At 38.9% G+C, this 26,219-nt stretch overlaps 1 protein-coding gene and 1 long non-coding RNA gene across 2 annotated transcripts; both read left to right on the top strand.

Annotated features, from left to right (window-relative positions):
* The first annotated feature begins 7,233 nt into the window (after positions 1–7,233).
* Positions 7,234–11,660, top strand: LOC146922698 (uncharacterized). Its single transcript, XM_085711599.1, has 2 exons — positions 7,234–11,552; positions 11,603–11,660. Exons 1-2 carry the CDS (start codon positions 7,234–7,236, stop codon positions 11,658–11,660), a joined length of 4,377 nt encoding a protein of 1,458 aa, XP_085567725.1.
* LOC146922697 (uncharacterized) lies at positions 11,661–12,746 on the top strand. The gene is made up of 3 exons (XR_015012561.1): positions 11,661–11,815; positions 11,933–12,068; positions 12,175–12,746. It is a non-coding gene; the product is annotated as an uncharacterized LOC146922697 (long non-coding RNA).
* The last annotated feature ends 13,473 nt before the right edge of the window (positions 12,747–26,219 follow it).

The raw sequence follows: 26,219 nt of genomic DNA, 5'->3' as shown, positions 1-26,219 counted from the left end.
ATCAATCCATTGGTTTTAGGCATACTATGTTTATTCTTTCTATCACGGGTTCTTGATAAAGATTCATTCACATGTCAAAGGCATGATTGATTATAGAACTAACTAAACAAGCGATAATTAGTTTTATACAAATTCCATTCGATTAAGCATCAGAATGTGTTCAACTAACCATGAGAGTGAACAAGCGTCACATAGAACACATTTAATATCATAACAGAATTCAATCAATCTTATATGCTAAGCGCCATAAGCTATATCAATTTCTATTCAAATTGATTTATACAAGCGATAAAACAACTCAAATAATCTCAATGGTGCAAAACCGAAACAAATTGAGTAAGCATCAATATAATCGAATTTGCATCAATAGAATTGAAATTGAGTAAGCATGAAATCGAATTAAAGAGACATGAAATTGATACAGAAAGCAATTGACATGTAAACGAATTTGGCATTAGAATCCAAACCTCAAGAATTCATAAACGGAGCACCCTTACACCAATGGATCAATTTAGAGTTTAGGCTTCCATCACAATAGGTTTGCACAAAAATTTGATAATACGACTGAATGAATAAAAGAGAATGTTTCTGCTGTTTTCAGCCTTATTTATAGGTATAAACATTAACCTAAAGTTTGAAAACGAGCTACAGCAATAGTTGGGCCAAAAGACGGCTAATCGACCCATTTACTGTAAAAACGTTTGACCCAAACTAGTAGTCAGCACAACTGCTTCAGAGAATGGCATTTTTGATCTAGAGGACGTCCAAACTGGGCTTCGTGCTCAACATTAAAGTTGTAGATATTTTCCTTAGCTTTCCAACGCCTATTTGTACGCCTCAAACTGATAACCGCAGCTCCAGTTATGCCCTACACAATGCAAGGTGTCAAATTACTGTTTATTCAGAAAATAAGTAGCGAAAATAAAATAAATGCAAAAGTAAACTAAACTTAGAAAACACATTAAAAACACTAATAATAAAGGGAGAAATCATAGAATTGCCATAGCTTAAGATAGAAGAAAGTACATTAAAAATGCACTGATCAACGACCTTTTACAAAAGCAGACTGAGTATCCGATATTACAGTACCAATAACACCCCGCAATTAGTTTGCCAATAACTTAGCCAACACCTTATACAAACTACCCACTAGAGAAATAGGGCGATAATCATTTAAACTCTGAGGACAATATTTTTTGGGAATAAGATTGATAAAAGTATTGTTTATACCATTCAGAAGCTTCCCATTATGATGAAAATCTGAAACAAAATGCAGTATATCTGCTTTCAAGTCCCCAAAAATCTTTGATGAAACCAAAATTCACACCATCCGGACCAGGACACTTGAAACTATCACAATCCAACATCAACGCTTTCAACTCCTCCATGCTAAAAGGCTTCACCAGGTCCGCCCCTTCCCTATAAGACAACATACAGAAATTGAGGTCCAGAGGGCGAGGGCGCTCCACAACATCATATTGGAAGTGATTCGAAAAATGATTAAACACCGTCTCTCTGACATTAGCAACACCTTCCACTTGAGCACCACCCACTTGAAGCACAAAAATAGTATTGACATAGCGCTTCTGAGACATGGTTCCATGAATTTTTTTTGAGTTTACATCTCCTTCCCGCAGCCAATTCACTCTAGACTGTTGCCAAGTAATACTAGAATGAATCCGGGAAAAAGAATGCAGTTCATCCGAAAGGCTATGTAATTCCTCCACCTCTTCGTCACCTAAAGTTGAAACCTCCCCCTTTGCATCAAGAGTAGCTATACGACCTTTAACCATGGATATCTTAGCCTAAATATTATGAGTGTGAGTCTGATGCCAATCTCGGAGAGCCATCTTAATCATTTTGAATTTTTCCTTCAAGAAATAGCCACCCCACCCTTCTACTTGCATAGACCGCCACTTGTCACTAACAAAATTATTATACCCAGGAACATCAACCCAAGACCTTATCATTCTGAACGATTTCGGTCCCCAAGTTTGTTCATCAGCAGAAAGGACCAAAGCACAGTGATCAGATAGGCCCCTCAACTGAGTTACCTGAATGCAGTTAGGCCAACTCAAACACCACCTCCCTGATAACAAAAATCTATCGATGCAACTCATAGCACGACCATCTCCACAATACTAGGTAAACCGCCAGCCAATAAGAGGAAGATCCACCATGGAATTACTGTCAATAAAAATATTAAAGGAGGGAACACCTGTCAAACTAACTGAAGAAACTGAGCTCCGCCTCTCCTCCAACCCCCGGACAACATTAAAATCTTTGCAAACACAAGTATTAATCCCATCATAGTTTGCCAACCTAGTAGATAAAAACTCCCACAATACTAATTGATTGCGAGCATCACAAGGGGCATAAACATTAAATAACACAAAATCAACAGCTGACTTCAAAAATTTGCCTCTCACTTCCAAACATGATCAAAAGAAAAAGATGCATAGATCTCCACCTCCGCCTTATCCCAAATAATTAATAAACCACCTGAAGCTCCTTCGGAAGGACGAAAAGAGTACCCGAAATGAGAAGTACCCCACAACGTAGAACATATAAAGTCATCCAACTGCATGAGTTTGGTTTCTTGAAGACAGACAAGAAAAGGACATTTACAGCCCACCAACTTCCTCACCTCCCTCCGCTTCTCAAAACCCCCCAAGACCCCTAACATTCCAAGAAGATTATCTTCATCGGAAACCACCAACACCCACATGCACACCCTCACCACGCCCTCCTCTAATTTTCAGCCTCACCCTCCTTATCCTTCGCTCCCTCCCCGCTCCCTCCCATTCCACATTTCCTATTCAACCTTCCCCGATGAGGCAAGACACTAAACATATTAGCCTTATCCCCATTAAACTTAACTATGACCGCCTTCCCTATCCCCCAAACATCCTCAACTACCACCTCCTCATTACCATGTAAGACCACCCAGTTTTGATAGTCATTATTAACTGATACCTGAGAGGACACTGAATCATTACTGGCTGCCCCCTCAGACACCCTCACGCCTTTACTGGTGGCCTTCACTCTTCGCTTACAAACTTGGTGTAACGCCCTCCTTTTTATTTAATTATTTTTATTAAGTTAGAGTCTATTTATGTGATTTATTTATTTATTTATATGAGGTGTTAGTATTTTATTATGTGGCATTATTCTATTATTTATTAGAATATGAGAATTATTAGAGTAAGTAGATTTGGAGGTAATTTTGAGATTAGATGTCTTTTTATGATTTAGTCGATTTATTTTGATGAGTTGGTATTTACTAGAATAATATATATTTGTTATTTGTTAGAGATATATTTGTTATTTGGTGCAGAAATATATTTGTTATTTGTGAGAGATATATTTAATTTAGAAATAAATAAGATTATGAGGATTATTAGTGTAAGTAAAATTGAAGGTTAGAATAGAAATAAGAATAAGTTATTGGGCCTAAATAGATTTAGGAAGAGTGATTAGTATTAGAAATAAGGAAGCTTAGGTTAGAAAGAATTTTTACGTTAAACCGCTTTTTGGAGAAAGAGGAGAAAGTAGAAAACTCAGAGAGAGAACCCTAGGAACGAAGAACGCTGCTTTTGATTTCAGAAAAACAATCTAAGGTAAGGGTGAGACTATCTTTCACTAATATTAAGTCTGTAGATCATTAGATTGCATCTAACGTGTTTTAGGATGAGTTTTGTAAGATTATGAGAATTAGGGTTTGAGTGAGAATTGATGATTAGATGATGGAAAACTGTTGAATTGATGTAAGGGGGAGTTTTATTATAAGGATTGTGTACTCATGTGGGTAGTGAAGGGTTGTTGATTTTTGTTGTTTCTTAATTCTTTTGATGACTTTTTGCATTCGTGTTTTTTTTATGTTGCTATATCTGCTTCTGAAATTGTGATGCCTATATGTGAATTTTTTTTGAACAAGTCTATTTGTGAATTTTAGTACATCATGCTCGTATGGAAATCGGTCAAAATTATTTTCCTGTGAAGCTTTTATCGATGCCTATTTGTCTTTCATTGCCTTTTTTTATGTACAGGAATTTGTGCATCCTTCGGTAAAAGGCATATAGAGTTTTACTAATTTTCATTGTGTACATATTTTGATATGATCACATATATTTACTAACTAGTGTGTAGTAATATACATAGATTATCATTATTGTTGCCTGTCAGTCAATTATAATGTATTGCTGTTTCCTTCTGTTACTTTAAAATTGTTTAGGCGTGACAATTTGTTTGGATTAATGCGTACAAGGGCATATGAATATGGCAATCTCTTGAATTATTGTGTCATGTGTAAAATCATCTTTCTTGATACATATTGATTTTTAATTTATTTTGATCAAATTTTTAGTTCACAATGGTCAAAAAAAATTGTAATGAAGTAGTTATTAAATTTTAGTGTATTGGGATGTGAAATTATGTGTTATTTAACGATGTGTAATTGATGTATTATATAATGATGTGTATCTGATAAAATATTTGGCGATGTGTTATATAAAGATTATTTAGTATTAATAGTAGTAAAAAGATACTAGGATAATCAGAATTAAATATAATTCTAGTTAGTTAAGTAGTTAATTTCCATTATTAGTTAAGCAAGAATGTGTATCGAATCTTGACATGTTTGATATACTATGTTTTTAAATGATGATTTAAATTGATTAGATAATGATCGATGATTTAAAGAAGAGTTATATAAAGATGTGCTATTTGAAGATGTGTGATTTAAAGATGTGCTATTTGTAGATGTGTTATTTAAAAATATGCTATATAGAGATGTGCTATTTGAAGGTGAGTGATTTAAAGATGTGTTATATTAAGATGTGTGCTTTTAAGATGTGATATTTGACATTGTGTAATTGATGAGTTATTTATCGAAGAGTAATTGATGAATTATTTGATTAAGTGTAATTTGTGATTGATTTGATAATGAGAAACTGATGTGTTATTTAATGATGTGCAATATATGAATTATGCAATGATTGTAAAGCTGATGTGATATGAATTATTTATATACCGTTGAGTCTTATTTAAGATGAAAGTGTCGGTCTAAGTCAAGAAGTTATAGAATGTTCATGAAGTTTCTAAGACGTAAGATGTTGAGTCCATGCATACTCATTCAAAGTTGAGGGCTTGATGCCCTGGAGCTTTTGCTCAACCACGACGATGGAGCTTTTGCTCAAACACGACGATGGAGCTTTTGCTCAAACACGACGATGGAGCTTTTGCTCAACCATGACGATGGAGCTTTTGCTCAAACACGACGATGGAGCTTTTGCTCAACCATGACGATGGAGCTTTTGCTCAACCACGACGATGAGGGCTTATGCCCTAAAATGGTACCACATGCATTTGCATTTCATGATGATTCAAGATGGTTTAAGACGTTAAGAGTTGCATAGTCGAGTTTAGATGCATTGTCAAGTCAAGTTGTTAAGTTGTGATGTTTTAACGAATTACTTTGTGATGTTTTAACGAATTACTTTGTGATGTCTTTTAGTATGATGATATGTGACGATGACTGTGACTGCTATTTGATGATATTTTGCTAAGATAAATGATGATGTTTATGTATTTAATTATAGTTGTTAAATTATAAGATGTTTATGTTGTTAAATGTAATTTATGATTTATAAGCTTAATATTATTGTTTGAGAAATCTCACCCCTTCTGCGTATATGTTGCCTCGACCGTGGGTAATGTGCAGGTAATAAAGACTAGCTCTGTTCGTGAGTAGACTCCTCACATCGTGTCTAGGATGCTCTGATACGTAACGGGATGGGGATTTTAATACTATTTTCTGTTCCTTTACGTATTGCTTTTGAAGTTTAAGAATTATTTTTGAACTAAGATTTATGAAACTTTTATGATGAGGTTGAAGTTTAAGAATTATTTTTGAACTAAGATTTATGAGACTTTTATGATGAGGCCTGTGTGCCAAAGACTTTTATGTTGTTGAACTAATTCCTCTGCGAAGTTTTAAAGATTAAGTTGAATAATTTTGAAGGATAAATATTTATTTATTCAATTTATGATTTTTATGAAATGTGACATTCCGTTTACGATGAATACTCTGATTTATTTACGAAATTTTCACGTTGGGAAAACGGGGTGTTACAATTGGTATCAGAGCAGGTCGGTCCGTCCGGCCAAGTAGATGAGTCGTTGAGTCGTGTCGTCATGTTTTCTAGTTAGTAGTTATGTTTTTATGTGATCATGTTTAACTGGCTAACTTGATGTAGTTTTTGTGTTTTGTTTGAAGAAGTAATGACTAAATTTATTTTCTCTTCTGCTTTGAATTTCGAGGACGAAATTCTTTTAAGTTGGGGAGAGTTGTAACGCCCTCCTTTTTATTTAATTATTTTTATTAAGTTAGAGTCTATTTATGTGATTTATTTATTTATTTATATGAGGTGTTAGTATTTTATTATGTGGCATTATTCTATTATTTATTAGAATATGAGAATTATTAGAGTAAGTAGATTTGGAGGTAATTTTGAGATTAGATGTCTTTTTATGATTTAGTCGATTTATTTTGATGAGTTGGTATTTACTAGAATAATATATATTTGTTATTTGTTAGAGATATATTTGTTATTTGGTGCAGAAATATATTTGTTATTTGTGAGAGATATATTTAATTTTGGACCATCATAATATTCCTGAGGGCTAAAGATCCCTTCATAAAACCAGGGCGACCCCCGTAAGGGCCTAGGCGCCCTCCAGAAGGAAAACCCCTTCATGAAGACCTGGGCGCCCTCCGTAAGGGCCTAGGCGCCCTCCAGAAGGGCCACCAGGCCCAGGCGCGCCTTCCAGAAAGGCGCCGCCTCACTTAGTCTCTAGAACCCTCCTAAAATCATCAAAAGTACGCCAATACCCCTGTTCCTTGGGGACCAAGCAACCAAAACCCAAGCCCATAAGCAGGCTATAAATAAGACTCTTGAGAGCAATCTAAAGGCATCCAATAATCAGTCTAAAAACCCTAATACACGATTCCTAACCCTAGAATCCTTACCGTACTTTTGCTAGTACAGTTGGCGCCGTCTGTGGGAAAAGGTAAAACTAACCTTGACCACGTTTCTGAATCGCCAGTTCGGAAACCCCTGAAACTAGACCTCTGAATCGTAAGATTCCCTTGCGATTTAGAAACCCTAGCCCTTTTTTTTTTAACCAACCTAAATCGCACCCCACGTACGATTTAGAGAAAAGCCTCTCCTCATGGCAACACAGGAAGAGTTGGAATCCATGCGAACCCAGCTCGCTCAGCTGCAAGATCGAAACGATGCTTTGCAAGCTTCGATGGAGAACATTCAACAGAAACAACTAGAGGAGAAGGAGGAGTCGAATCAGGGCGAGATGGACGATCCCGAACCACAACCGCTGTCCGCCGAGATCTGGGACGCGCCAGTCCCAGAAAACTTCAAACCTCCCCACCTCTCCGTTTTCGACGGCAAGAGTGACCCCATGGAACACATCACGGCCTTCAACACTCGCATGGTCGTAGTCGGAGCCCCGGATTCCCTCAAGTGCAAACTGCTGGCGGGTACCTTTTCGGACGCCGCCCTACGATGGTACATGAACCTTCCACGATTCTCCATCCTCAGTTATCAAGACATGACCAGGAAACTTACCCAGCAATTCTCCGCCAGTCGCCACCGCAAGGTTTCAGCAACCAGCCTATTCAACGTTCGCCAAGGACACAACGAATCTCTAAGGGATTATTTAGCCAGATTCAACGACACAACCATAAAGGTCACAAACCCTAACCAAGAGGTGTTCGTAGGAGCTTTCCAGAATGGTCTAAGAGCAGGACAATTCAACGAATCCCTGGCTCAGAAGCCCGCCGACTCCATGGAAGAAATCATGGCCAGGGCAGAGTGCTACATCAAAGGTGAAGAAAGTAACGCTGAGAAGAAAGCAAGAGACGCCAGGGAGCGCGCGCCCAACAATTCGGAGCGGCGTCCTTACCAACCGACGGGCGGCAGAGACCGCGCCCCCTACAGAGGAGCAGACAAACGACCTTTCAATCCTTACTACCGCAAGCCGAACTTGGAAAACTTCACCCCTTTGAACACAAAGCCAGAGCGCATCATGAAAGAAGTCTACGAAACAAAGCTAATCCCAGAGCCGCCCCCAACACAACGCACCACTATGGGGGAAGACAGGGACAAATGGTGCAAGTATCACAAACTAAGAGGCCATGACACCGACTCGTGTATACATCTTCGCCGGGAAATTGAGAAACTGATACAGAGCGGGAAATTGCGGGGATACACTCGGGACAAAAGAGATGAAAGACCAAAGGCGAGCAAGAAGGAAGAAGTCGCCGAAGAAAAGAGGCACACATTGAACACTATATCTGGCGGTTTCGCCGGAGGGGGCGAGTCAAGTTCATCCCGGAAGAAGTACGTGCGTCAGGTGATGTTGTGCCAGGAGTATGAGGAGCATGATCAGCAGCGAGGGCCCGACATTTCCTTCTCAGCCAGAGATTATCAAGGCGTGGTGCCACATGACGATGACCCTATGGTCATCACCCTACAGATCTTTAACTGGGATGTAAAAAGAGTCTTAATAGACCCAGGCAGCTCAGCCGATATATTGTACTATGACACCTTTGATCGAATGGGTTTGGATCCAGAACAACTACAGCCTTTCCAAGGGACGCTGGCAGGATTTACGGGCGAGCAGGTTCATGTAAGGGGCTATATCACCCTGAAAACAACTTTCGGAAGTGGGGCTCACGCCAAAACCATCCGCGTCAGGTATCTCGTGATCAACTCGCCCAGTTCTTACAATATTATCATAGGGCGACCATCATTCAACCTTCTGGGAGCATTCTTGTCCACTAAATTCTTGGTGATGAAATATCCGCTGAGTGATGGGAAAGTCGGCACTATACGAGGCGACCAGAAAATTGCTAGAGAATGCTACCACAATAGTTTGCGCCTGCAGAAAGCAAAGAAGAAGCCCGATAACAAAGTAACTCATGAGGTTAACATGATCGACCTAGACCCCAGGGAGGATTTTCAGCAAGAACGCCTAGAGCCCACCGAAGACTTAAAGGAAGTCTCTATTGGACCAGAAACTCACCATACCACAAAGATCGGCACGTCCCTAGGCCCTGAAGAAGAAACCGCCCTGATAAACTTGCTGCGAAAGAATCTGGATCTCTTTGCCTGGAGCCCATCTGAAATGCCAGGGATGGACCCTGACGTAGCATGCCACCATTTGTCAATAAAACCCGGCGTGAAACCAGTTGTTCAGCGAAAAAGGAAAATGGGCGAAGAGAGAAGAAAGGCCGTAGATGACGAAGTAAAAAAGTTGGTGGACGCCCACTTCATAAGTGAAATAAAATACCCTACCTGGTTAGCCAATACGGTCCTCGTAAAGAAAGCCAACGGGAAGTGGAGAATGTGCGTAGATTACACAGACCTGAACATGGCGTGTCCTAAAGACCCTTATCCCCTCCCCAATATTGATCACCTGATCGACAGCGCCTCTGGATACCAAACCCTGAGTTTTATGGATGCTTATTCCGGCTATAACCAGATACGAATGGACCCCCTGGACGCTCCCAAAACGGCGTTCATGACCAACACCAAGAACTATCACTACGAGGTCATGTCCTTTGGTCTCAAAAACGCAGGCGCCACCTTCCAACGGTCTATGGATACCGCTTTTTCTCAGCAAATAGGGCGCAATCTAGAAGTGTATATCGATGACCTGGTAGCAAAAACTAAAGAAGGGAATAGTCATGCAGACGACCTCGAAGAGATTCTGAGCCAAGTTCGAAGATACAGAATTCGTTTGAATCCAGCAAAGTGTTCCTTCGGAGTACAGGCGGGAAAATTTTTAGGTTTCCTCTTAACCAGAAGAGGCATTGAAGCAAACCCCGAGAAGTGTCAGGCGATCATCAGCATGAGAAGCCCCTCGTGCGTCAAAGAGGTACAACAACTCACCGGAAGGTTAGCAGCATTATCTCGTTTTCTATCCTGTGCTGGAGACAAGGCTTTCTCTTTTTTCGCTTCCATCAAGAAGAAGGAGAAATTCGAATGGACGCCAGAGTGTGAGGAGGCTTTCCAGCAGATAAAAAGTTTTCTGTCAAGCCCGCCCGTTCTACAAAGACCTAGTTCAGGCGCCGTCTTATTCTTATATTTGGCAGTCTCAGAGAACGCCATAAGCACAGTCCTGGTGGAAGAATCAGAAACAGGAGAACAACCAATTTACTTCGTTAGCAGAGTGCTTAAAGGCGCAGAATTACGATACCAGAAGATAGAACGACTAGCCCTGGCCGTGGTGACAACGGCGAGGAAATTACGACCATACTTCCAGAGCCACAAGATTGTAGTAAAATCCGACTACCCCATCAGGCAAGTACTTGGGAAGCCAGACTTGGCAGGAAGAATGGTAGCATGGTCTGTTGAACTGTCTGAGTACGACGTACAATTTGTCCCTCGAGGAAGTATCAAATCCCAAGTCTTGGCGGATTTCGTCGTAGAGCTTTCCTCGCCGTCTCAGGAAAAGGCTCCTTTCGTGTGGCTCCTATCCGTGGACGGTTCCTCCAACTTGAAAGGCAGTGGTGCAGGCGTTGTTCTGGAAGGACCTGACGACATTCTCATAGAGCAATCCCTCAGGTTCGAATTCAAGGCAAGCAACAACCAAGCTGAATACGAAGCACTGATCGCCGGCATGACCTTGGCCCAGGAAATGGGGGCGGAAAATTTAAGGGCCAAGAGTGACTCCCAACTCATAACCAGTCAGATCTCAGGCGAATATCAGACAAAGGACTCCCAACTTTCCAGATATCTAGCTAAGGTGCAGCACCTCGCCAAACGCTTCGCATTCTTTGAAGCAATTTACGTGCCACGAGAAGAAAACTCCAGGGCAGACTTATTGGCAAAGCTCGCCAGCACCAAGCGACCCGGGAACAACAGGACCGTTATCCAGGAGGTGGTCGCCGCTCCCAGCACGAGGATTGAAGAAGTCCACCACATCACCGAGAACAGAGAAGGCTGGATGGGACCAATACTAAGGTACTTAACCGGTTCGTTCACGCCCGTCAACAGCGAAGAGGAACAAACAGTCAAAAGGCGAGCTTCAAAATTTGTCATAGTTTCTGGCAAGTTATACAGGCGTGGACGAACGACTCCTTTACTACGATGCCTAGGGGAGGATGAGACTCACCTGGTTCTTCTGGAGGTACACGAAGGGGTGTGTGGAAGCCATATAGGGGGCCGCGCTTTAGCTGCAAAGCTTCTTCGAGCTGGATATTTCTGGCCCACCATGCTTCAAGACAGTTCCGAATTCGTCAAAAAGTGTGACAAATGTCAAAGATTTTCAGATAAGCAGCACGCCCCAGCTCAAGAATTGACTTCCGTTTACTCTCCATGGCCTTTCCACAAGTGGGCAGTCGATATCGTCGGACCATTCCCTCTTGCACCAGGTCAACTTAAGTTCCTCATAGTCGGGGTAGACTACTTCACCAAGTGGATTGAAGCAGAGGCAGTCGCCAAGATAACAGCAGAGAGAGTCAAGAAGTTTTATTGGAAAAAGATCATATGCCGCTTTGGCCTTCCGAAATTCATAGTGTCAGACAATGGAACTCAGTTCGCAAGTTCAACAGTGGTAGATTTCAACAGTGGTAGATTTTTGCAAGCACTTAGGAATACAGACGAAATTCGCCTCTGTAATTCACCCACAAGCAAACGGACAAGTTGAATCCGCCAACAAAGTCATCCTCAACGGAATCAAAAAGAAGCTAGAAGCCGCCAAAAGTCTCTGGGCAGAACAACTCCACGAGGTAAGCACATGTGGAAAATTGAATACGTAAATTCAGAAGGCAATTTAATTTCTCACTCATTCCCATCCTCTTTAATATTATTATGATATAATATGTAAACAATCAATGTAAGCTCAGGTACTATGGTCTTATCACACAACGCCCCACTCCACGACAATGGAAACGCCATTTACAATGGTGTATGGCACGGACGCCATGCTCCCTGTGGAAATAGATACTCCCACTTGGCGACGAGAGTCCTTTTCTGAAGAAGGTATCACCTTTTAAGTATTCTGTTTAAACTAACATCTATGTATGCAGGAAAACCCACCAATCTCACAAGGACTTGAGTTTATAATTTCCTTTTTTCTCTATCAAAGCAAATAACGTAGGTTTGGCAGTCAGCATGGATATCATTGATGAGGTCAGAGAGCAAGCTCACATCAGAGAGTTCGCCGCCAAACAGAGAGCAGCTCGCCGCTACAACTCCAGAGTAATACCTAGAGAGATGAAGGAAGGCGACCTGGTTTTGAAACAAGTCGTCGCCCCAACCAGGATAGGAAAACTTTTCCCAAACTGGGAGGGACCGTATCGAATACGGGAGAAGTGCAATCACGGAGCATACAAATTGGAAGAGCTAAGTGGAGAAGCAGTACCTCGTACCTGGAACGTGGCTAATCTAAGACACTACTATAGTTGATTTTTCTGTTATTTATATTTCTATCACTAGTATTTCCAACAAAAATGATGTATGCGGATGCAACACCAAATGTTATCTTTAAACACTATTAATATTACGGGGTTTAGGTAGCACTCTTTTCCCCTGCAAGGGCAGGGGTTTTTAACGAGGCGCCTATTCCTTTCATATATCTTGTCTGCTCGCCACTGTTTATTTTTTCATTACAGATAGAACTTCGTTGACCACCAGAGATGAAGAGAGGTCCAAAGGACCTGCGAGCCCGTCAACCTTTAACCAAGGCTCTGAGGGGTCTCGCCAAGTCGAAATAGTCAACCTTTAAGCAAGGCTCTGACAGAATGAAGAGAGGTCCAAAGGACCTGCGAGCCCGTCAACCTTTAAGCAAGGCTCTGAGGGGTCTCGCCAAGTCGAAATAGTCAACCTTTAAGCAAGGCTCTGACAGAATGAAGAGAGGTCCAAAGGACCTGCGAGCCCGTCAACCTTTAAGCAAGGCTCTGAGGGGTCTCGCCAAGTCGAAATAGTCAACCTTTAAGCAAGGCTCTGACAGAATGAAGAGAGGTCCAAAGGACCTGCGAGCCCGTCAACCTTTAAGCAAGGCTCTGAGGGGTCTCGCCAAGTCGAAATAGTCAACCTTTAAGCAAGGCTCTGACAGAATGAAGAGAGGTCCAAAGGACCTGCGAGCCCGTCAACCTTTAAGCAAGGCTCTGAGGGGTCTCGCCAAGTCGAAACAGTCAACCTTTAAGCAAGGCTCTGACAGAATGAAGAGAGGTCCAAAGGACCTGCGAGGCCGTCAACCTTTAAGCAAGGCTCTGAGGGGTCTCGCCAAGTCGAAATAGTCAACCTTTAAGCAAGGCTCTGACATAATGAAGAAAGGTCCAAAGGACCTGCGAGGCCGTCAACCTTTAAGCAAGGCTCTGAAGGGTCTCGCCAAGTCCAAGCAGACTCATTGACCTTGGGGCAAAAACTCGCCTAAAAAGAAATTAATGTAGGCCCCAAAACCCTCAAAGCGAGACGGCGAACAGGATCTGAACCAGACCTCTGAAAAGTTCACTTTCGAAATAAAAAATCTACGTAAATGAAAGACCGCCAACTTCCGTCCAGGAAGCTCTAAAGGTAATTTACGTAGAACCCCGAAGGGGTTATGGCAGTCGCCCAAGCAAAGATCGCGGAAATTCAGCTAACACAGCAGTAAACTTATAAAAGACCCAATAAGACCGAACAAAGTCAAAAGGTCGTTAACCACATCAAGAGGGCAACCACGCAACGTATAAACAAACAAAACAAATAGTAGGCCGCGACAAATGCAATCATCAAAGTGCGTCATAATTTAAAGAAAGTCATACAAAATCCAAAGAAAAACCAACATCAAATTGTTCACAAAGGCGCTGTAATAAGCCGCCATAATTTAAAGTTACAAAAAGAGATGACATAAAAATGGTCGAGACTGGCAGGAATCACTCATCATCAACGAACTCGCCATCAATGATCACCTTAAAAGGGTCGAGCTCTTCCAGTTTGGCCTCAGGATTGAAGAAAAGCGCCTGCTCCTTAGCACGCCTAAAGCCATCATTAAAATAAATCGCAAGAGCTCGCCTCCCTTCATCTACGGCCGCCTCCGACTTCCCTAAGGCAGATTTAGCCACATCCCTCTCCGCCTCCGCGGCCTCTTTGGCCTTCCTCATCTCTTCCAGAGCATCTTCGGCGGCCTTTTTATCCCTCAACGCCTCCTTCAGGCGGCCATCTAGACCAGTGGACTTGTGTTTCCATTTCTCAACATCCTCAGCCGCGTCTTTATATTTTTTCTCCACCGAGTCCTGCTTAATCTCCAGGCAGTGAGCCAGCAACAGCGTCCTCAAGGCGGCAGAGCCAATGTCGGCTACCAAGTCGCTACACTTGGCCTTCACCCCAGCCTCGACATCGACCTTTGCAAAAGGCACTTGTTCTTTCAGGTACCTGCAAGACACCAAACATTAACGGCGTAATGAGTCAACTCTCAGACAAATAAAGAAAATCAACTAGAAGACGACCAAAAGAAAAAGCATACCGACGAATGTCGAACTCAGAGTGCCAGAAAGACTCCATAACTTCGTCGTTCAGCGACGTCCCGCCAACTTCCTTCCCAGACGGAGGGCGACCTCCAACACCCTTAGCGCCTCGGGACGTCCTCGCCTTCTTGGACGAAGGAGATTCAACGGCAACAACGTTCGGTGCCCCACCAGCGGTCTCCAGATCCTCCACCTCTATAACCCCAGCGTCGCCCTTTCCAGTAGGCTCTTTGCGTTTTAGCTTCCTTAAGGAGACACCCGCCGGGCTGCTGGACACATAGCCGTCCGAGTTCTTGCTCTTCTCGACCTCAGCGAGATACTTCCTCATCTCTGCTCCAGTAAGGGGCAACATCTCCTCTGAAAAGAAAATCAAAGTACAAACCAGTAAGTAACAACATGTGATAATCTTTGAAATGAAGCCTAACATAAGTAGTGAAGAAAACACTCACGTAAGTAAGCATTCAGACGAACCATGTCGCCCTCCCTATTTAACAGTTCGTGAATATTGAGTAAAGGGGCCTCCTCCAAAAAGTCCACGAGAGCACGCTCGTAGGGCGACATGGCCTCACGAACGTATCCTTTCACAGCCAAAGGAGCGTTGGTCCACCTAAGTGGAAACTTGGGTACCCCATTCACCAACACAGAAGACGTAGAGCATTCCGGAGCGCCCTGTACTCTAACAAATGTATCTCGCCACTCTTTCTTGAAGTTACACGCATAAGTAGGAAACAGCCTTTTTCCAGAATGGGCCGAAATAGAGATCCACGTACCCTTGTTAACGTCTCTGGTCCCATAGAAGTGGAAGAAGACGCCCACCGCAGGCTCGAAACCCAGGGACTTGCACAAAACCTCGAAGGCGCGAATAAACGCCCAGCTGTTAGGGCGTATTTGGGTGGGCGCCACATTGAGGAGCCTCAAGACGTCCATCTCAAAGGGCGTGAAGGGAATTTTCACGCCAAACTCCTCCAAAAACGCGGTATAGACGAAGTACGATTCGTCGCCCTCGCCCATCATCTCCTGATCACACGCGCGCTCGTCAGGATCGCAGGACAACAAAACCACGTCCTCCTCTCGTCCAGTTGCAGAGATGTTAAACTTACTCCTGAAGCTGTCAAGAGCAGAAACATCAACAAACAAGGACTCTTCCAACCGTACTTCCTCGGCAAATGAAGCCATTTCTGTTGACCTAAAAGCGTTTTCGTCTCCGACCAACTCTAAGGGAGCCTGAAACTGACGAATCTCCTGGCACTCGTCCTCCTTATGAATCGGCCCTGAAGTGGCAGACAAAAACACACAATCACTATCGCTGCCCGAATTGGCGCTAGATTCACTAGATAAATCGCTAAACAACTCCTCCCCGAATAAACCATCATAGTAAGTATCCCAGTTTATTATCCCATCGGGACCAGTGGCATGTTTCAAGCATTCCTTCCTCAAACGGTTTTTCTCAATTGGATCAATGGGTTGAACCAACCTTCCTTTCTCGTCACACTCCCTAATCAACACCATACCCAAACCCGGACTCTCACGAAGCGTAACAAATAAAGTAAAGTTTGAGAGGGGTTAAGGAAATGAAGAATACCTGCGAAGGAAGAATTGAAAAGTCTGCTGAAGTCGCTTAAGCCCGAGGAGAATTAAAAGAAGGAAGCTTGATCACTGCAAACGAAGCGAAGAAATGAAAACAGGTGAGAAGCCAAACACGTCCTTTAAAAAGGTAAGATCGCCTCGAGAAGCGTGTCAAGGACGATTGAGTGGAACAACGCCACGGGATCATGACACGTGGCGACCATCAGGGACGAGGAGAATACGTAACGTTCGGAAGGCGAGCTAGCATTGATCGCCCTACGGAAAACCTCGCCATAACTCCAAGCAGGACCCTACGCGTAAATCGGTAAACGCCCGAAGCGGGCGTTCGCCCAAGGCTGACGTCGGACGCATTCATCACTTCGCCTCTTTCCAAGACTCGTGCTTGGGGGGCTGTGGACCGCCAAGATACCCCTGAAGGGGCTTGGGTGACCTCCAAAGGTCCACTCCTATGTCATCACCACTTCGCCTTGTCCCAAGACTCGTGCTTGGGGGGCTGTGGACCATCATAATATTCCTGAGGGCTAAAGATCCCTTCATAAAACCAGGGCGACCCCCGTAAGGGCCTAGGCGCCCTCCAGAAGGAAAACCCCTTCATGAAGACCTGGGCGCCCTCCGTAAGGGCCTAGGCGCCCTCCAGAAGGGCCACCAGGCACAGGCGCGCCTTCCAGAAAGGCGCCGCCTCACTTAGTCTCTAGAACCCTCCTAAAATCATCAAAAGTACGCCAATACCCCTGTTCCTTGGGGACCAAGCAACCAAAACCCAAGCCCATAAGCAGGCTATAAATAAGACTCTTGAGAGCAATCTAAAGGCATCCAATAATCAGTCTAAAAACCCTAATACACGATTCCTAACCCTAGAATCCTTACCGTACTTTTGCTAGTACAAATTTAGAAATAAATAAGATTATGAGGATTATTAGTGTAAGTAAAATTGAAGGTTAGAATAGAAATAAGAATAAGTTATTGGGCCTAAATAGATTTAGGAAGAGTGATTAGTATTAGAAATAAGGAAGCTTAGGTTAGAAAGAATTTTTACGTTAAACCGCTTTTTGGAGAAAGAGGAGAAAGTAGAAAACTCAGAGAGAGAACCCTAGGAACGAAGAACGCTGCTTTTGATTTCAGAAAAACAATCTAAGGTAAGGGTGAGACTATCTTTCACTAATATTAAGTCTGTAGATCATTAGATTGCATCTAACGTGTTTTAGGATGAGTTTTGTAAGATTATGAGAATTAGGGTTTGAGTGAGAATTGATGATTAGATGATGGAAAACTGTTGAATTGATGTAAGGGGGAGTTTTATTATAAGGATTGTGTACTCATGTGGGTAGTGAAGGGTTGTTGATTTTTGTTGTTTCTTAATTCTTTTGATGACTTTTTGCATTCGTGTTTTTTTTATGTTGCTATATCTGCTTCTGAAATTGTGATGCCTATATGTGAATTTTTTTTGAACAAGTCTATTTGTGAATTTTAGTACATCATGCTCGTATGGAAATCGGTCAAAATTATTTTCCTGTGAAGCTTTTATCGATGCCTATTTGTCTTTCATTGCCTTTTTTTATGTACAGGAATTTGTGCATCCTTCGGTAAAAGGCATATAGAGTTTTACTAATTTTCATTGTGTACATATTTTGATATGATCACATATATTTACTAACTAGTGTGTAGTAATATACATAGATTATCATTATTGTTGCCTGTCAGTCAATTATAATGTATTGCTGTTTCCTTCTGTTACTTTAAAATTGTTTAGGCGTGACAATTTGTTTGGATTAATGCGTACAAGGGCATATGAATATGGCAATCTCTTGAATTATTGTGTCATGTGTAAAATCATCTTTCTTGATACATATTGATTTTTAATTTATTTTGATCAAATTTTTAGTTCACAATGGTCAAAAAAAATTGTAATGAAGTAGTTATTAAATTTTAGTGTATTGGGATGTGAAATTATGTGTTATTTAACGATGTGTAATTGATGTATTATATAATGATGTGTATCTGATAAAATATTTGGCGATGTGTTATATAAAGATTATTTAGTATTAATAGTAGTAAAAAGATACTAGGATAATCAGAATTAAATATAATTCTAGTTAGTTAAGTAGTTAATTTCCATTATTAGTTAAGCAAGAATGTGTATCGAATCTTGACATGTTTGATATACTATGTTTTTAAATGATGATTTAAATTGATTAGATAATGATCGATGATTTAAAGAAGAGTTATATAAAGATGTGCTATTTGAAGATGTGTGATTTAAAGATGTGCTATTTGTAGATGTGTTATTTAAAAATATGCTATATAGAGATGTGCTATTTGAAGGTGAGTGATTTAAAGATGTGTTATATTAAGATGTGTGCTTTTAAGATGTGATATTTGACATTGTGTAATTGATGAGTTATTTATCGAAGAGTAATTGATGAATTATTTGATTAAGTGTAATTTGTGATTGATTTGATAATGAGAAACTGATGTGTTATTTAATGATGTGCAATATATGAATTATGCAATGATTGTAAAGCTGATGTGATATGAATTATTTATATACCGTTGAGTCTTATTTAAGATGAAAGTGTCGGTCTAAGTCAAGAAGTTATAGAATGTTCATGAAGTTTCTAAGACGTAAGATGTTGAGTCCATGCATACTCATTCAAAGTTGAGGGCTTGATGCCCTGGAGCTTTTGCTCAACCACGACGATGGAGCTTTTGCTCAAACACGACGATGGAGCTTTTGCTCAACCATGACGATGGAGCTTTTGCTCAAACACGACGATGGAGCTTTTGCTCAACCATGACGATGGAGCTTTTGCTCAACCACGACGATGAGGGCTTATGCCCTAAAATGGTACCACATGCATTTGCATTTCATGATGATTCAAGATGGTTTAAGACGTTAAGAGTTGCATAGTCGAGTTTAGATGCATTGTCAAGTCAAGTTGTTAAGTTGTGATGTTTTAACGAATTACTTTGTGATGTTTTAACGAATTACTTTGTGATGTCTTTTAGTATGATGATATGTGACGATGACTGTGACTGCTATTTGATGATATTTTGCTAAGATAAATGATGATGTTTATGTATTTAATTATAGTTGTTAAATTATAAGATGTTTATGTTGTTAAATGTAATTTATGATTTATAAGCTTAATATTATTGTTTGAGAAATCTCACCCCTTCTGCGTATATGTTGCCTCGACCGTGGGTAATGTGCAGGTAATAAAGACTAGCTCTGTTCGTGAGTAGACTCCTCACATCGTGTCTAGGATGCTCTGATACGTAACGGGATGGGGATTTTAATACTATTTTCTGTTCCTTTACGTATTGCTTTTGAAGTTTAAGAATTATTTTTGAACTAAGATTTATGAAACTTTTATGATGAGGTTGAAGTTTAAGAATTATTTTTGAACTAAGATTTATGAGACTTTTATGATGAGGCCTGTGTGCCAAAGACTTTTATGTTGTTGAACTAATTCCGCTGCGAAGTTTTAAAGATTAAGTTGAATAATTTTGAAGGATAAATATTTATTTATTCAATTTATGATTTTTATGAAATGTGACATTCCGTTTACGATGAATACTCTGATTTATTTACGAAATTTTCACGTTGGGAAAACGGGGTGTTACACTTGGTGTTTCAATTCTCTTAAAACAACCTTTCTATCTTTTGTCGGCATCCTAGCAACCTTTTTAAAACTCACCACCGGGTGTCGCAACACACCATCTGCTTTTTTTCTTTCCTTCATGCTTATTATTACTAGTAACTGCCTTTTTGTGAGATTTCTTCCCAGCTGAAAAAAGAATCCCCGCATCATCATGATTTTGATCTCGGACCCACTCCAAACTCCACGACCCCAACATCAATGAACGTGTACGTCGAGGTGGACACGAAGTAGTGCATTTAACATGTTTCTTAGTTTTTCCTTCAATGACATGCGCTATCAAACTAGTATCCGGCTCCACAATTTCAACTTCATGTATATCTGACTTCGATGGGACAACATCATTCATAGAGGAATGCTGCTCTGACCTTAAATGACAACCGCATATCAACATCCTCCTTAGAAATGTCGTGTGGTTCTTGGCTCTTTTCCGGACTCCGTTCCTTCTCCACAATTTCATTTGCTAAAATTTTAGCGTCATTGTTAACGACATAATCACCATGATCCTCCAAATTTTCACTACCAGCACATTCAGACTCTTCTTCAAATAAACAGACATCTTCACCTATGTAAAAACCCCATTCTTCGACAACTTTAATAGTAACCAGAATGTCTTCAACCAGCACCACAGTTTCTGAATTAATAATATTGAATGAAGAAGTTGCTAATAAAATTCGAGCGTAATCAAACCTTTCCTTGTCAACAGTACAATTATCCACCCTCATAACCCGACCAAAATCAATAACACAGAGACGGAAAAACTTATCATTCCAAGCATGCAAAGGAATACCATACAAACGAATCCAGGCACCTCTTTCAAATTTAACATTATCTGATTTCCAAGGCGTTGTATAATAGAAAAAAGAATAAAAAAAATCAGCAGCACCTAATAATATAGCATTCACATCGGAATCACCTAACGACCTCAACAACACTTTATCTGCTCCCATCGGAATGATAACAAACTGTTCAAAACCCACATCAATAATACGCTACTGAATTAATGGAATAGACTCCCCATTAGAAACAGATGCCACGACACCTTCGCAACATCACTGTCTGCAGTCTGGTATTTAATAATATATTTTTTTTATCACCGTGTGTTGCATTCAAGAGATTACCGTGCAACTCACCTTCAAACTTGCTACCCACTGCAGCAATGCATTTTTCAGAAACCAAAGGCCCTATCTGCGCTACCTCCCTCACCTTCTTCTTCACAGCAACCCCTCCCTTTCCCCCATTCACACCACCTTGAACCTTCCCTCTTCCCGTCACACAAGCCACTTTCCCTACCATCACCCTAACTCCTTCATCTTCACTACCACGCCCCTTAACTCCCTCATTCCCTTTTCTAATTTCCTCCATCTCCCTTCCCATTTTTTTTACTCCCCTACTTCTTTTTGATTCCCATTCCTCACACTTTTTTCTCCCTCATTCCCTTTTCTAATTTCCTCCATCCCCCTTCCCTTATTTTTTACTCCCCCTACTTCTTTTTGATTCCCATTCCTCACACTTTTTTCTCCCTCACCCACCGGCATCCCCTTCCCATCACCTCGATTGCCTAAATATTTTGCAAGCCTATCGAATTTGGCAACCTTGGCGAATACTCAGTAAATGCCAAATGTAACATCGTGCAAAACCACTTTACATAAGAAAACACTTATTTAGACCAAAAGAAAGGGAAAAAAAGATACAAATGCGTGATACTAGATCAAAAATGACATAAAACCACCCCTACTCGTTAAGCGAAAGAGAAAGAGAACTTAGAGAGAAGTTAACTTTATTTTTAACAATCACGATCAGTTGATTTCTCTTAATTTTTTTAATAGATTCATTGAAAGGGAAAATTAACAATGAACGAAGAGATTGTAAAAAAAAAGAACTTAAAAAAAATTAAGAGAAATTAACTGATCATGATTGTTAAAAATAAAGTTAACTCCTCTCTAAGTTCTCTTTCTTTTTCACTTAACGAGTAGGGGTGGTTTTATGTCAGTTTTGATCTAGAATCACGTATCTGCATATTTTTTTTCCTTTCTTTCGGTCTAAATAAGTGATTTCTGTCTTCTTGTGTTTTTTTGTTTTGTTATTTTATCGTCAGAGTGTGGCATTATGTAAAGTCGTGGTTGATGTTTTCATTATAATTACAGAGTACCCGGAAGTCCTGTCACTACATGGAGGAATTGTTTGTTTCTCTGCATGTTGTCATATGAATTTTAGAGGTTCTCATATTTGTAGGAAACACAATGTTTGTGCCGACTAGTTAACTTTATTTAGTATTTATTCTCATATATGTAGGAAAGACAATGTTTATGGTCGATTACTCCAAATTTTGTTGTTGAGGACATTTTAAAAAACGGGGTTAACTCCCTAATTATTGTTTTCTTTACGTCTCTTTTTGGCTTCTTTGCTAGGTTTTCATATGACACTATTTTTTTTTCTTCTTTACCATGATTTTATACCATTGTGTTTTCTTAAAAAAGTATTAAATTAGGTCATTGTTGTTAATTAGCTTGATTGTTATTTTGAGTTTTGGTCTAGTCTCCCAAATTGTAACACTTTTCATTTTTCCTTTCTTTTAATAATATTTTTTTAAGGTACTGCAAATTTAAGATATCTCTAGGGTGCCAACATGATGAGATGTCTTGGTTATTATATGATTTTCACACCTTAACTTTCATGATAATAAAAGTTGTATATAAACTATCTGCTATAAGTTAGCGGGGTTGGTACGTATCCTTTGTATGGCAATGTTAACAAACTAGCTCCTTGGACTGGTTATAAGTTTGTTTGATTAGATGATATTTTATTATATATTATTTTAAGTTTGAGCTTATAATTTATTACATTTTTTTCTATTTTTAATATTATTATTTAAATTTTAAGGTTGAATAAGTTTTTAGTCCCTATAAAATTATGAGCTTTCAAGTTTACTAAAAAACTACTCACCTTTAGTCAATATTTTCATTTTATAGAGACTATTTTAAGAACTAAAAGTATTTTTTTTTTAAAAAGTTATCAAAATATAGACTATAACAAACTACAATATTATGGAGAATTAAAATTACCATTAAAATTTGGGTCCTGCTAACCGGTGCCTCCGGGGCATTCGTTAAGCATACCATAAAAGGGAATTATTACCATAAAAGGTAACTGTTTTTGACTTTATTATAAATTAATTACACAATTTCAATGCATTAACTACTATATAGTTTCCTTTTTCATATCTTTAACCAGTGCCTCGGGGGCATCAGTTAGCATTTCCCTTAAAATTTAATTGGAACTAAATTGAAAAACTTATAATTTTACAGGGACTTGAAAAACTTATAATTTTACAGGGACAAAAATATATTAACCTTAAGTTTTATTGCAACTTTATCCTTTCATAAAATAAAATAATTTCCTTAAAAAATAATAATAATTGTCAAATCATCATTCATATAATAATAGAAATTTATCCACTAATGACTACACACATTAGCTCCATATAACGTTCTTCATCGTCTTGGTTATCATATTTCCCATACTTGAGCTTTTTAGGATTGTCATGAACACTGAGTTTGTGTTGTTTATTATGTTTTTTTTTTTAAAAAAAAAAATCAAAGAAACCTAACGAAAATTTGGTCTTCATTAAACTATGAGGGTATATTATATTCTAGGGGAGCAGAATAATATATCAAGACTATTCACCATTAGCCCTTAGGCCTACTCCAATTTAATTGAGCTACATAGATGTTATTTTATATTTTGGAGAGTGAGTTTATTTTTAGAATTAAACAAATATGTTATTATATATGACGACAGTTTAAATTTACTAAATATGTTTTATTTAGATCGACCAATTTTTCAACTAAAACCTATCAACTAGTATGAGTTATCATAGTATCAACTATCAATTAGTTTATAACTAATTAATTTTAACAAATAGAGTTTCTTTTTTAATCAAGAGCAAACAGAGTCTTTGTTAAAACTAAGAAAAAATTCTTAAATGACCATTAAAATTAAAAATACTCGATCATCTCTTTCACAACAATTTTGAAGATCAAAATGATCGATATAAATTGTGTATTTTTGTGATTAGTTGTTTCAATACATTAGATGTCGAATATTTAACCAAGGTAACAAAGTCAAATCTGACTTTCAAAAAGAACAAGGCTAAAATAATGCAATGTTTGATTCCGCGGCAGGATTACAATTCTCATGTATCAATGTTGTTTTTATCGTGATTTTGTGAAGTTAGAAATTCTAATTTCTCCTTCACCGCACGACAGCGTCAACACCACCGCTACACCACACAGACAATAAGTCTTTGATCCAAGTAACATATTTATTAGGACATTATGTTTGTTGAATATGTTATGCATATTTAATCCAAGTATAAGGGCACAGTCCCACAATTTTTATGCATCCCATCAGGTGAAAATCTTACCCACCAGTCAAAGTATTTGAACAATTTTATACAAATGTTTTTTGACCAAATTTTACACAATTATTTTTATTTAATATTACTAGATGTTAATCATTGTGATGTATAGTGAAGTATAACACCAAGAATGTATAAGTGAAGTATAATGAATTAGTTGTATTGTTTGCAAAATATTATGGAGAATCAAATTAATAAATTATTTAATTGTATCTTGATCTTTATACTCAAACATATAAGGATACCCGTGCATCATAATGGTGAGTTCATTCTGGTTCGATATTTTTTTTTTTACAAATATATGTTGTATTTTTTTATCAAATAATCTAGTAGTTAAAAATTTATTTTTTAAGGTGGATAAATAGAGGTGTCTGGTATTCGAACTCCGATTATACATATATTATGCAATGTTGTTCTTAACTGAGATAAACTCGCGAAGATATAAATATATGTTGTTCTATTTGTTGCTTAATTAACTTGTAGTATTTATATGCCTAAAAATCATATTTATAATGATATAAAAAAGTTATGGGACGTGAAAGATATTAGATTTGGTATAGATACGTTGCAACATATCTATACCAAATCTAATATCTATACCAAATCTAATATCTATTTGTTGCTTAATTTGTTGCTTATATTTTTTTCTTTTTCTTCTCTAGGATGTGGGCCTTATGCTTCTACATCGACTCTTCACGAATCTCAGATTCCATTCACGGGTCGTTTTTATGTGTCAGTCGTTTATGCTTGCTTGCGTAGTGAAGACTATAAATGTTGTCCAGGTAAGACAACAAATTTAGAACCACACGCAGACAAATTTAGATAAACAATTAGTAATAATCTTGATGAAGATTGCATGGATGTGTCGGGAAAAAAATAGGGGAGAAATATGCGTCCATTTTCTTTTTGCTAAATTTGATATTTAGTCATTTAACTTATTGTTTTCAGTTTGGTCGCATAACTTAACCTTACGTTTTGGTTCTTTAACTTATACTTCTGTTAGTCTGATAAATATTTGCTGTTAACTTTTGTCAAAAAACAATAGAATTTATCACCAATCCTAAAATTCATCACATTCATCATCTACCTTCATCTGTTAGGACTAGGTCTAAATAAAAACAGATTTCATAAAACATGTTTAATCATTATGAAATAGTGGAAGCAAACAAAATATTGAACATAATTATGATCTGATCTACGACATGTTTGATTTATCAGTATATTAAGAATTAGGTATTAGGAATATCTAGATGAAGCTTTGATGACAATCCTCTCAGCATCAACGGTCTGAATAAGAGAGGAGAAATCGCAATCTGAAATACACAACATAGAGTCAGTGGCGGCTGATTTGATACTTCCTCAACCGGTACCTTTATGTCTCTAGTTCTCATCAGATGGAGAGAAGAGAGTTTGCCGTGTACGGTGTATCGGGGACCATAACCTCATAGAGTTCATATCAATTATTATAAATAATTAATTATCCAAATAGAAATCTAATCAGCCTTGTTACTTAATTTGATCACTATTAAGACTCCAAATTGATAAATAACTAATATAATTATTATAAAGATATTTGTCCACTTAATGACATTGGAATATAATGAATTAATAAAATATTCCAACAATCTCCTACTTGTGCTATTTATCTTAATAATTATACAAGAATTCTTTAGGTGCGCGTCTGCATGTTTTTTATCTTTAGATTTCTACTCAACAATCTAGTCCACCTCATACATTAATAGTAGGATCACAGCAGCTGTCGTCATTGACATATAACGTGACGGAACCCCGAGGACCACTATATCAATGCACTTAATGACATAGATCGATATGGATGAGTGACATGGAAATTTCAGTAATGTGATCTCTAAATCATGTTTATTTTCAATTGGTCAAACTAAAGTCTTTATTGAGATCAAACTGAAATTTTCAAATTTAATATTTGCACAAACAATACAGATATAGTTATAACAATAATAACCTCATTAACCCTTTAACAATATGCAACCAAATGACA

This window comes from Medicago sativa, chromosome 5, assembly GCF_051527215.1.
Source record: "Medicago sativa cultivar Bolivia chromosome 5, Bolivia_mono, whole genome shotgun sequence".
NCBI lineage: Eukaryota > Viridiplantae > Streptophyta > Magnoliopsida > Fabales > Fabaceae > Medicago > Medicago sativa.
This window is presented reverse-complemented; position numbering and strand designations above follow the sequence as displayed.